Raw genomic sequence first — 13217 nt, 5'->3', positions numbered from 1 at the left:
ATACAAGCATCGCAGTCATTGAATGGGCACTTTTGACAACAATTTCCGATCCTATTTACTGAAGTCTTTCCCATAGATCTAAATTCAGGTGTCACTCTAGTCACTGTTGCTATTGAAACACTAGCCAGTTGAGCAATCTTTGTGACTGAAGCTCCTGCCATCCATGCTCCAATCCTCTGTCAAAGTTACTTTGATATTTTTCTCTTGCCATCTTGATCCAAAACTGAGGTCAACTGGGCCTGCTCAGCATTTTCATACATGCCACAGAACATGATCTGATGTTAATTGCTTAGTTGTACCATGCAGTATATCTGTATGGAAGCATCTGCATGTATGTTTCTCCACTCATTTATTCAGGTTTTTCCTTTAATTTGTCACCCATCTGTGTGTGTGTATATATATATATATATATATATATATATATGTATATATAATGCACACACACACACATGTATTTATTTATTTATTTTCCCTCTTTTTGGAGAAGCACACCAGCCCTTATTTTGTCACAGGCTGATGTTCGGCCAACTCTGATGCTTCAGCCCAAATGGAAATTACATCATTTCTTTAGTTAACAGGGAAAATATGCCACCCTCTATTGCCAATATTGAAGCCTAGGATTACAGGAAACACTCCCATTTAATGTTCTCCCTGTTCATACTGACCATGTTTCTATTTGTGGTAATCCAAAATTAAAAAACCCCAATTACTGCTTTTTACTGGTTTTCTATCATCTGTCGATTGTACCACAAAATGTATTCAAAAACTAGCCGAGTGAGGTGAGACTTTGTACATTGACAAGAGTATTAGAACCAAAATTCACGATATGTTTTTAGGAAAATTAATTTATTCCTTAGTTTTACATCTTACATTGCATTGTTCTGTGTACAATGCACAAGATTAAAGATTAATAAACAGAATTTACGACCATGTCACAGCATGGTCTTAGAAAGCAAAAAATACAAACAGTTCTCAGAAATATACATTTACTTACAAAGAACTACAACAAATACTTTCAAAAAAAAATATTGAGCAGTAAACAGGTTTAGAAAATTCACAGTCTTAATTTTGTACAAAGAAGGAATTTGTCAGAATTCTTCCACAATAAAGAGAATTTTTTTATTTTATTTTTTTGAATAAACACAAACTTGATTTGACTTCTTGATTTCTCAGCCCAGCCAAACAATTTGGGCCTAACAGAGGGCATAGGGATGATGGCCAGCAAGGAGTGGGAGGGATCACATGTTTGATCAAACTTGGCAGAGCCTCGTCAGTGTTCCTACCCACAAACTAGACAGGGAAAATACGAATCTTAGAGCATTAGAATCATATCCTATTGAAAAGGGGGTTCCCTAGTGAATCGGTCAGTAAAGGGGCCTATCGTGAATATGCTGCTGCCTACAGCCAAGACAGGTCACTTGAGTGAGGCTCAACTATGACATTTACAGATTACAGTATACAAAGAAGTTTGTGGAGTTGGGCCCCAATAGCCTGACATGGATAGGGTGGGTTTGATTTGGGGAGGTTTCCTTGGGTTAACACAGTATCAGTTCTCCAAATCGGTGAGAGATAGGCCTCTTCTCCATTCAGTGCCAGCACTCTCTTGCAGTACTCTGAGGCTTTTATGCGGTGTGTAAAATAGTCAATGGTTTGCAAGTGAGAGTTTTGGAAAGTGTAAATTCAGGTGCTGCATTCTATACATGGGGTGTGGGTACCACACCAAAATAATTTAAAAGGCACACTTGGCAAATTGGTGAGGAAAAATGGGTGGAGTGTGTCCAGAAAAAATATTCTTTGAGTAGGTAAAGAGCAGTCTTTGCATATATTGGGTTATTACCACCGCTTTTTTGAATGCCAACAAGACAGCTCCGCATATGAAGCTAATTCAAATACACTCCACCCACTTCTTCCAATGATCCGGCTCATTGCACAGTGAGAGGAAGGGGCTTACTTCTGATCTACATGTTGGTTCTCTACACTACAGAAGCATTCCCCTTACAGAGTTGAACATCTACAGATATTAATATCTGTCGTTATCCTTGTTCACTTTCTTCTAAATACATTTCCATAAATTAGCCCTTCTACCAGACAACGTGCCTGGCAGGAAAGGGTCTGATCTGGAGGGAGAACAGGAAGCGGAACCAAGACGAGGGCGGAGAGTGCTGAGTCCCCTGTTCTGAAGGCTCTTCTGGGAAGGCAGTGTTGAAAGGGTGGTCCCACAATGAAGTGGTGATGCCAAAACCTGCAGCGGAAGACCACTCGGTTGTCATTCACACAGAAGCAACGAGAGATACGGACACACAACAGACAAAAAAACAGGCACAGGGCAGACAAACATTCAGACAGAATAACAGTCAAAAGAAGCAAAACAACGTTCCACCCGCCAAAGAAACAAATGACAATTACTGATGTTTCATCTGTTTGCTGCTGATGGCACATTTTAAAAAAACCGATGGCAAGTTTTTCAAAAATGTACCCCAAAAAATTGTCTTGCTATCGACCGGTTACCATGGAGAGTGCTCAACCATAGCTCAAGAGATCGAATCCAGCAAACGGCTATTTGCTACCGTACTGAATCTTCACTATACACATAATCACAGAAATGATCATAGACCAGTGCTTCCCAACCCCTTTCCTGGAGACCTACTGTCTTTCATTCCCACCATAATTTGGCACAACTAATTCTACTAATAAGCAGCTCAACGAGAACTGTTGAATGAGGCCTGCTTTGCAAGGGTTGATGTGAAAAGTTACAGTTGCTAAAGACAGTAGATCTTCAGGAACAGGGTTATGAATCGTGGTCGTATTCTGTAGCATAGCACTCTTGCTCACCTGCTCTCTGGTGTTTGAAGTGGTGCTTGACGTGGTACGCCTTCAGCTTGTACATGTAAGAGCCCTTTTGGGGGCAGCCGTAGTGGAGGTAGTAGTGGGTGAGGTCATATACCACGTAGCCGCCCAGCCCCCCGGCGAAGAGGCACAGACTCACCCCCTCGGGGAATATTGCGGAAAAGAGCAGATAGCAACCCCCAATGAGCGGGGAGGCCAACCCAGGGGGGAAGACCAACCGCGAGCGGTCAAATGGAGACTGTGGGAGTAAAGAGAGAGAGAGAGAGACAAAGGTTCAGACATGCGTGTCAGACGAAGATTCTTCTGAACTAGATTTGAATTCAGAAACCTGATGTGGCCCAACTATGAGGTGAATGCAGAAAATATATTTATTTTACATCCGAAGTAAGGAAGCTTAGAGAACAGGTTTTCCAATGTTGATCTTTTCACATCAGTTTCACGTTTACCAGTCAAATTCCAGCCCACTCAAATACCATACGGTTGTCAAACAAGGCGGGAAAATTAATGCCAGAAATATACCTAAAGCTACAGGCAGTCCTAAACCAGCCATTATATTTTCAACAGATTTATCTGTAAAAATCTTTTGACAAAGTGGCCATCTTAAAACATTTGTATGCTTGTCACTCACCACCAGCATAGGCGTACCAGCAAGGTTTAGATGACCTTACTACCTGCTGGACATGCATGTCTAAAGGATTTGCTCTCTGAGAGATGGCTAGAACCTGAATGCCTCTGATATTCTTGTTTATTTTTTTACTTTAGCTCCAGTAAGCTACTGTATGTGCACATGTGAATGTTCCCCTCTTGCTTACGGTTAGATCTCTGGTCTGTTCTGGCCCCCTGGTGGCCATCTCACTGTTGAAACAGCAGAAACCCAATCCATATTCTAATGTAGACCAAAGACTTGCTTCTTAGAAAGCACCCTTGCACCCTGACCCCCCTTCAGGTAACCTTTCTTATTTTCATATTTTCTTTGGATTTCCATTTGGAAAAATATAGTTGTGGCCATATAAAGATATGTTATCGGTCTAGTGGTACTTTCGTTAGTCAAAAATACCAATTGTTGTTTGTAGGATTAACATTGCACTTATGAGTCTCTGTGTCTTCTTGGTGATTTTTGTATTCTTAGTATAGTAACGCTAATGCTTCCCATTTCTGCACGTTCCTCTCGATAGGATTATAATGTAATGTAATACTCCCCCCACCTTGTGGTGCTGGCCATGCAGCAGGAAGTGCAGGGTGATGAGATAATAGCTGTGGGCGGGCGGTCGCATGTGGAACACAAAGCGGTGGATGCAGTACTCCATGAAGGTCCACAGAAACATGCCCATGAGGAACAGGAAGGGGAAACTGTACTGATGGACCATGATGGAGTATTCTGGAGAACGAGATGGGGGGGAGAGAGGTAAAGACACTGGTGTAATAATGGCAGTCACATTAGCAATAGCTCTAGTATCACAGAGGGGAGAAATTACACCACCAACACAGCCTAGATCCATATACATCTACTGCAGTAATGTGTGTATGTCAAATATGTTTGTGTGTGTGTTTGTGTGTTAGTGTGTGTGTGTTTGCACATGGTGGCATACTGCGAAGAAGGAATGTTGTAGTCGGAAAAAATGAGGGGTGCTTAAAACAGCGAAAACGTCACAGGAGAAACATGGCCATTGCACATACCCTATCTGCAAAAGACAATGAGTCTCATGGACTGGATAACGTACCCATAAGACTACTCACCAATTCATACAGAAGTACAGGACAAAGGAAGGACTATCATAAGCAGCATGTGTGTATGTGAGAGAAAGTGTGTGTGTGTGTGTGTGTGTGTGTGTGTGTGTGTGTGTGTTACCTCTGGTGAGGAAAATTCTGGTCTTTTCTTCTGCCAAGGAGGTGCAGCAATACCAGCTGAGATATAACACCACTGGAATCCACACCAAAGGCACCATGTACCTACAACAATGAAACACAGAGGACCGACACAGTGAAACACAGAGGACCAACACAGTGAAACACAGAGGACCAACACAGAGGACCGACACAGTGAAACACAGAGGACCAACACAGTGAAACACAGAGAACCGACACAGTGAAACACAGAGGACCGACACAGTGGAACACAGAGAACCAACACAGTGAAACACAGAGGACCGACACAGTGAAACACAGAGGACCGACACAGTGGAACACAGAGGACCGACACAGTGGAACACAGAGGACCAACACAGTGAAACACAGAGGACCAACACAGTGAAACACAGAGAACCGACACAGTGAAACACAGAGGACCGACACAGTGGAACACAGAGGACCGACACAGTGAAACACAGAGGACCGACACAGTGAAACACAGAGGACCAACACAGTGAAACACAGAGAACCGACACAGTGAAACACAGAGGACCGACACAGTGGAACACAGAGGACCGACACAGTGGAACACAGAGGACCGACACAGTGGAACACAGAGGACCGACACAGTGGAACACAGAGGGACAGCACAAGGCAAAGAATGGGAAACATTAAGAGGGGATACAGGAAAATATTTTAAGACAAAATACGTGAAGTCACAGCCAGCAAACAGGCACATTCTGAGACATTGATAAAACAACAGAATACAGTAAGTTTCACGTCTTACCAGGATGTCTTGGTGGTGGCCTCCAACAGTGAAGACTGAAAGAAGCGTAAGGGTTGGTCCACAGGTTGGTGAACCCAAGCATCGTACTTCTCGCCCAGGTGCCCCACCTGCCACGCCAGAGGCTTCTGCCAGTCCACCAAGTCCTGCGGCCACCAACAGGGGGTAGCAGAGTGAGGTGACAGAACATCACTATTATTTACCTTCCACATTAACCGACTGTGGCAAACACGCCTGCCACAGGCCACCGAAGTGGCTTTCTTTGGGGCCCTCCAGCACAGAGACACAGGGAGAAGATGTTCAAACAGTCCACATTTATTCCACGAGGGTTTGGCAAGATGGTATAGCCAAAGTGAGCAGATGTTAATGCAGTCATGACCGAAGCTCCTGGTGTGGGTGGGGATGGCAGATTTAACCTGTGCGCAGTGATTACCTCACTACGCACAGGTGCAGCCACTCCTGTTCCTGGGTCCAATTAGCCTGGCCAATTATCTAATTCTTCACCAATTATCCAATTGGCCAGGTCTAATTAGCTTGACCCAGGGCAGGTGTGGCTGCTTAAACCAGCCATCCCCACACCACACCGACATACAAGGCAAATTACACTACAGAAACTGACTGAATCCCCCCCCCCCCCAAAAACCTTGATAACTTGGGCATATCAGAGCCATCAATTATTACCAGGATCATGAGGGGTTGTGAGTGCCTGAGGAGGCTGCATAATTAAGCAAGAACAACAGAAACAACTTGTTGCCTTTGCATTGTTTGACATATCACTGAATTCTATAATCAGTCAGAAGCTGCCTGCAGCTCTCTTTCATTGTACCCATGCTGATGCTGTGTCTTTCATGACACTGTAAGAGCTATTACAGTGCTATAAAAGTGTCTGTCGCTACACTTTAAGATCACAGCCTGTCCCAAGGACCCTAACTCACAATTTCTTGTTCAATATCTTTCAGGTTCTCTGAAATGGACACACATTAATTCATTGTTTGACATTCAAACTTACAGTTCATAATGTTTTTGTTTCTGAGAGTGTATAGTATTATTTTTTGCTAATAGCTATCAACTACAATTGTTAATGACTGGCTCTTAAATATTCTCAATCTTCAATTTTGGAACATTGATTTAAATGTATACATAATAAACTGCACAAGCACAAATCTGTATGTTATCAGATAAGTTGAGGGAAAGTTTATCACTATCTGACTAATTGAATTTGGCATTCTCCTCAAGGTGTCAACTGCAGAAGCTCCGCAAGGATTCAACTTAACTCTGCCCATTTCTATTACACCATACAACTGTGCACAAGACAGAGCAGAAGCAGTTGTGTGTGTGAGAGAGAGAGAGAGAGGGGGGCAGTCCTAAGGGGCAGTCATAAGGAAGGGGTGACTCACACTGGGTTCTGCCAAATTCGTTGTGCCAACCCCCAACTTTAGTCAGCAGGGGAAGCCTTCCCCCATATTTCTGTGTCAAGTCAAAATTCCTCCACTAAAATGTATTTTTTGACCTTATCTCCAGTTCACTGTTAGTGCGGGTATATGCGTGGAATAAACGGCCAAACAGGCAGCAGTCAAATATGAATTTTACAGTTTCTTTCCCATGCTGTGTGACGGAGAACCATGCTCACAAAACGGTAAAGGACACAGGTTCAGTCTGTTTTTCCAGTAGGAATGCCATTTAAATAAAGGGCATCAATCAAGTACAAAAGCAGCCATAACCTGAGCACAGCTGACAGAGCCCCTGCTGTTATGCCACATTCATGCACTCTAATTCACCTGGATCAAGTACCAAGAGATGAGTGTATCACTTGGAACTGTCTCACCGCAGTAAAAACATTCCTATTTGCATGCTTTAAATAAAGACGTTATATTCAGTACTTGGTAGCAAATCCTTAGCATTCGATGACTGTCTGAAGTCTGCAAACCATAGACATCACCAGATGCTAGGTATTCTGGCGATACGCCATCAGGCCTGTACTGTAGCCATCTTCAGTCCCTGTTTGTTTCAGGGGCTTTTTGCCTTCAGTCTTGTCTCCAGCAAGTGAAGCACACGTTCAGTTGGATTCAAGTCAGGTGATTGAATTGGCCAGTCAAGAAGAATCCACCTTTTGGCCCTTTAGTCGCTTTAGCAATATTTTTGGGTTCATTGACCTGTTGCAAGGTGAGGTAACATCCAAAGTGTTTTGAGGCATTTAGCTGGACCTGAGCACATACTATACTTCAGAATTCATCCTGCTGCTGCAGCAGTCACATTGTCAATAGTGAGCCAGTTCCAGAGGCAGCCATACATGCCCAAGCTATAACTAGCTGCACCATGTTTCATGATGCGGTATGCTTTGGATCATGAGCAGTTTATTAATCAACATTTTAATTTTCCGAAATTTGGTACAGGTTCATACTAGTCTTATTTGTCCATAAGTCTTTGTTGCAGAACTCTAGGTTTTTTAAAAACTTTTTTTTTAAATCAAATTCTAAACTGGCTGTTCTTTGAGGTGTAGCAGTGGTTTGAACCTTCAGGGAAACCCTCTGAGGTTATGGCTGGTGTAAACTTTCCTTTATGGTTCTCTTTGATCTATGCTGACTTCCTGAAGACAGTTCTTGATCTGTGTGACAGTTAAAAGGGGTTTATCTTTACAACTGAAAGTCATCCATTACAGTGGTTTTCCATGGCCTACCAGGTTGTTTGCTATTGCTGAGCTCACCAGTGTGTTCTTGCTTCTTAACAATGTACCAAACAGTTGCACTGGAGTACACAGCCAAAGCAACAAAAAAGTATCACTCTCCAAATACTTACACAGAGCACGATACACGAGCATGTACAAACACCTTCACACCTCGCGCTCCCACTCACTCAAATGGTGTCTGCTGCTTCTCCAAAGTCAGGCACATTGTCATGGTCTTTCTTACCGTCTCAGGGTCAACTCTACTGTAGCTGATAGCTGACGGCTGCTCTTTCTCCTCATCATTCTTGGATGTCTTCCTCTTCCTCAGGGTCTGCAATGCAGAGGTCAAGACAGCTTTACTTAATTCAGCAGCTCTCCAGTGACTGATCCATAAAAGGCAGTAAATTCACAGTTTACAGCACATCACCTGCATCTCTCCCACACCACACACCATTCCAGTGTGGAACCCTCCTCTGTCATAAACACTCAACACGACACTAGCTAGCAGACATGTGACAACTACAAGCATGTAGCAGAGGCATGTAATACAAAGAATGGGGGCGTGCACACGTGCACGCGAGCACACATGCACACAAATATCCCATTCTGGATCTGGCAAAGTAGTTTTGGTATCGCTGCATTCCAAAAATAGATGACCGTTGAAAGAATTGAACTGATAAAACAACTTCCAATAATACAATCTGAACAATCTTGACGACAATCTGCATTCCTCTGTACTAACAGAAAAAGCTTACAAAATCACTCATCCCAAACTACTCTGCCCTTTTGCTCTTCTCTGTGCTCACCTGCTCAGGCCACCAATCTTCTCTTTTTTTCCACCACTGGCAACTACACACTCAATGGGACATTTGTCAATTGGTGGACAGTCACTCCAGGGAAACTTGTACAGGTCATATTACCCATTTGTAAAACTGCACTAAACCAATTTAAGGTAAGCATCTTCCACAAGGCTACAACAGCAGTGCCACTTGCTGATTCAAACCTGTGTAGCATGGAACTTGCAGAGAGCATTTCTCTGTGCTGCTATGGTTCGCATATTGCTTTCTGCCAGTTGTAATGCTGTGAGGAGACGAACATCCAGTAAATGGATGTGAATTGGCCAGATTTGGCATCTGTGCAAAGAGGTTAATTTATCATTTTAACATGAAGAAGTTATGTACGGGTAATATGCATTTCCAGAAAGCAGCTACAGTCAAGTCCATAAATCTTTGGACACTGACAAAGTTATTGTTATTTTATCCGTCTACTACAGCATATTTGAGTTGAAATTAAATACTGAATATGAGCTCAAAATGCAGACCTTCAGCTTTAATTTGAAGGTTATTTACATCCAAATTGGGTGAACGGTGTAGGAGTTACAGCACTTTTTATATGTGGTCCCCCCCTTTTTAAGGGACCAAAGGTAACTGGACAATTGGCTGCTCAGCTGTTCCATGGCCAGGTGTGTGTTATTCCCTCATTATTTCATTTACAAGTAAGCAGATAAAAGGTTTAGAATTGATTTCAAGTGTGGAATTTGCATTTGGAATCTGTTGCTGTTAACTCTTAATATGAAGTCAAAAGAGCTGTCACGGCCGGGGAAGCAAGCCATCATTAGGCTGAAAAAAAAAAACAAAAAACCCATCAGAGAGATAGCAAAAACATTAGGTGTGGGCAAATCAACTATTTGACACATTCTTAAAAAGAAAGAATGTACTGGTGAGCTCAGGAGCACCAAAAGGCCCGGAAGACCACAGAAAACAACAGTGGTAGATGACAGAAGAATACTTTCCCTGGTGAAGAAAAACCCCTTCACAACAGTTGGCCAGACCAAGAACACCCTCCACTTCACCAGAGTAAATACAGAGGGTTTACCACAAGATGTAAACCATTGGTAAGCCTCAAAAACAGGAAGACCAGAGTAGAGTTTGCCAAAAAACATCTAAAAAAGCCTGTACAGTTCTGGAACAACATCCTATGGACAGATGAGACAAAGGTAAACTTGTACCAGAATGATAGGAAGAGAAGAGTATGGAGAAGGGAAGGAACTGCTCATTATCCAAAGCATGCCACCTCATCTGTGAAGCACGGTGGAGGTAGTGTTATGGCGTGGGCATGTATGGCTGCCACTGGAACTGTTTCCCTTCTATTTATTGATGATGTGACTGCTGACAAAAGCAGCAGGATGAATTCTGAAGTGTATAGGGCTATATTATATACTCAGATTCAGCCAAATGCTTCAAAACTCATTGGATGGAGCTTCACTGTGCAGATGGACAATGACTCAAAGCATACTGCGAAAGCAACCCAAGACTTTTTTAAGGCAAAGAAGTGGAATGTTCTGCAATGGCCAAGTCAGTCACCTGACCTGAATCCAATTGAGTGTGCATTTCGCTTGCTGAAGGCAAAACTTAAGGCAAAACGCCCCAAGAGCAAGCAGGAACTGAAGACAGCTGCATTAGAGGCCTGGCAGAGCATCACCAGGGAAGAAACCCAGCGTCTGGTGATGTCTATGGGTTCAACACTTCAGGCAGTCATTGAATGCAAAGGATTTGCAACCAAGTATTAAAAATTAAAATTTAATTTATGATTGTTAGTTTGTCCAATTACTTTTGAGGGGGGGGGGGGGGGGGGGGGGGGGGGGGGGGGGGGGGGCTATGTATAAAAATGGTTGTAATTCCAACATTGTTCATACAATATTTGACAGTACCCTTAAATTAAAGCTGAAAGTCTACACTTAAATCACATCTTGATTGTTTCATTTCAAATCCATTGTAGTGGCGTACAGAGCCAAAATGATGAAAATTGTGTCACTGTCCAAATACTTATGGACCTGACTGTATGTACATATCTCCATGAAATGAGCATATGAGGCTAAAAAATACTGTATGTCCACATGTGATTTTTTTTCTGTTGAAGACATATTACCAATATACATTTATAGCCATTATTTTGCATAGACGACTCATTTAATGTGTGAATAACTTATTTTGATTGCCCTTTTAAACTTACGAAAATAATGAGAGTCCTATCCAAATTTTCCCTAGAGATTCAGACATCTGAAAATGATTCCTCAGTAAAAGGCAGCCATTTTGGATGATCATTGAGCATTTATTTCTCAATAACTATTTTGTATCTGAAGCTCTAGCCTCAGTTTCAGTCTTTACAGATAAGTAAAGAATGTGTTTATGTAAAATGAAGGGATTCAGAAGAACAGGCCAGACAGCCTAGTCCATTTCCTGAGGAATGACTCACAAAGAATCTATTCACACATACAAAGTTGATTCTGAAGTAACATCACGTGAGACCAATGCATGGCTCCTGTATGGAAGAGGATTAGGGTCACATGTGAAAAAAAAATTTTGAGTTCTGAGAATAAAGTCAGAATTCTGAGATTAAAGTCAGAATTCTGAGAATAAAGTCAGAATTCTGACTTTAATCTCAGAATTCTGACTTTATTCTCAGAATTCTGACTTTAAAGTCAGAACTAAAAAAAAAATTGCACGTGGCCCTAATCCTCTTCCGTACTCCTGTGATATTCTGCTCAAGTAAATAAATACATGCAAACATAAATCAGAACAAAAATATCTGATTGTCAATCGTATGGTTGGCCTATGCAATTGATGATCAGTTGCATGTGACGAACAGGTGCACTGCCGTCATCCAGCACACATTTAAACAACATATCTGTAGCAATTACTTACATTACATTACATTCAATGAGAATACTGTTTTTACAGATTCTACGAAGAAGAGGTTTTTGAACAACTGATAAACTTTAAAATGCAAACTACAGTAGCCTACTTTGACAGTAAAATGAACAGAACAGTACCATTAAATATAATGCGAGTTATCTGACGAAACATATTAGCTATGCATTCGGAGGCACCACAGCTAATATAAACTCAGTTTCACCGAAGCATGTGCGTTTATCTGGCCCCGCTCTGGGAAATTAGTTCAAATTCAGGTTTGTTAGGTGATAGGCTACCTCTGTTTCTGCAGCACTGTTTCTGTCCAAGTCACCTATGTAATATTGCTCCATCCACCGTCGGGCGTTCTCAGAATGTCGATGCGGGGGTCCATCCATCAACCGGCTTACGTCCGTCCCAGAGTGACTTAAAATCAAAGCCTCTCCGCCCGGGTGCAATCGAAGGAATTCCGTCACATCATAGACCCGAGTCCCTAACATTATCCAACACGAATCTTTGGTGCATTGCTGGGCTAGCTCCTTCTGTGAGAACGAGCGAGGGGACGTCGAGGGAGTCATGATGTTGGCGTAGGCTATATGGGTTTTAGAGGAATACAAAGTTAAAAGTGTGTGATCTGCGCTGTAGGATATACCATATGCAGTTTCCTCGTTTCTTTGCGCCGACCTAAACACCTGGTCAGCTCATTTACATGCCATGAATTAATCAGAAACTCCTGACGAAACTTGACCCAACCCATTTCTTCAGCATTTGTCGGGCTGCAACGTGAACACACTCATCTTCGCACGACCACCGGCATTTCATAAGAAAACATGATGCGCTCAGTCCCTGCAATTGTATCCCAGCAAAAGGTGTTTTTGTGAAGTTTTGGGTGGATGATTCTTCATATCTAACTCCGCCGCATTCCTGTTGCTACAGAATGCATCGTTGGTGTTAAACTGACAGCGAGTTTGTTGTTTAACACCGATATCGAGAATTCATCGTTTCATTTGAGAGGTTCTTTCAGGAAGCCTTTCACTTCCTGTCGCAGTTTTACAGAATTAGGCTATTATGGTCTATTTCTTACGATTTTTCTGCATACATGTACTTGTCTTAGAATATTCTGTCATAGTTTATTTTTTGCATGGAGGAGCATAGTTGGAAATTGCATGCGTATTGTACCAGTTTTAAGTGGATAAATTACATGCGGAGGTAAATGACACTCTGGAGTTGATACATTGAGATGTGTTGCACTGTCAGTGAAACCACTGAAAATACACCTCTTTATTGCTGACTATTGTTGCTGACTGTTCTTGTGCAAGTTGGAAATAGAAATCTAGTTTAGAGGTTGGTGAATCTGCAGCAGATCCTCCATTGAGTTTTGTGT

General features: G+C 42.3%; 1 protein-coding gene across 1 annotated transcript; it reads right to left on the bottom strand.

Annotated features, from left to right (window-relative positions):
* Positions 1 to 829: 829 nt before the first annotated feature.
* LOC118227032 (fatty acid 2-hydroxylase-like) lies at positions 830 to 13029 on the bottom strand. Its single transcript, XM_035417112.1, has 7 exons — positions 12133 to 13029; positions 8389 to 8475; positions 5483 to 5625; positions 4697 to 4797; positions 4053 to 4225; positions 2833 to 3085; positions 830 to 2242 (listed from the first exon to the last, which is right to left on the bottom strand). The coding sequence occupies exons 1-7, from the start codon at positions 12409 to 12411 to the stop codon at positions 2082 to 2084; spliced, it is 1197 nt and encodes a 398-aa protein (XP_035273003.1). The 5' UTR covers positions 12412 to 13029; the 3' UTR covers positions 830 to 2081.
* Positions 13030 to 13217: the final 188 nt, after the last annotated feature.

The sequence above is a fragment of the Anguilla anguilla genome, chromosome 5, assembly GCF_013347855.1.
Source record: "Anguilla anguilla isolate fAngAng1 chromosome 5, fAngAng1.pri, whole genome shotgun sequence".
Lineage (NCBI taxonomy): Eukaryota > Metazoa > Chordata > Actinopteri > Anguilliformes > Anguillidae > Anguilla > Anguilla anguilla.
The sequence above is the reverse complement of the archived record's forward strand: the minus strand, read 5'-3'. Positions and strand labels throughout refer to the sequence as shown.

Bases quoted from the DNA above. Each gene is read 5' to 3' on its own strand.
- LOC118227032 (XM_035417112.1), bottom strand. From the start codon at position 12,411: ATGACTCCCTCGACGTCCCCTCGCTCGTTCTCACAGAAGGAGCTAGCC. The intron at 8,476-12,132 runs GTAGCCTATCAC...TCTGCATTGCAG, and splicing joins ACAGTGCTGCAGAAACAGAG to ACCCTGAGGAAGAGGAAGAC. The intron at 3,086-4,052 runs GTGGGGGGAGTA...TTACTCCCACAG, and splicing joins TGCATGGCCAGCACCACAAG to TCTCCATTTGACCGCTCGCG.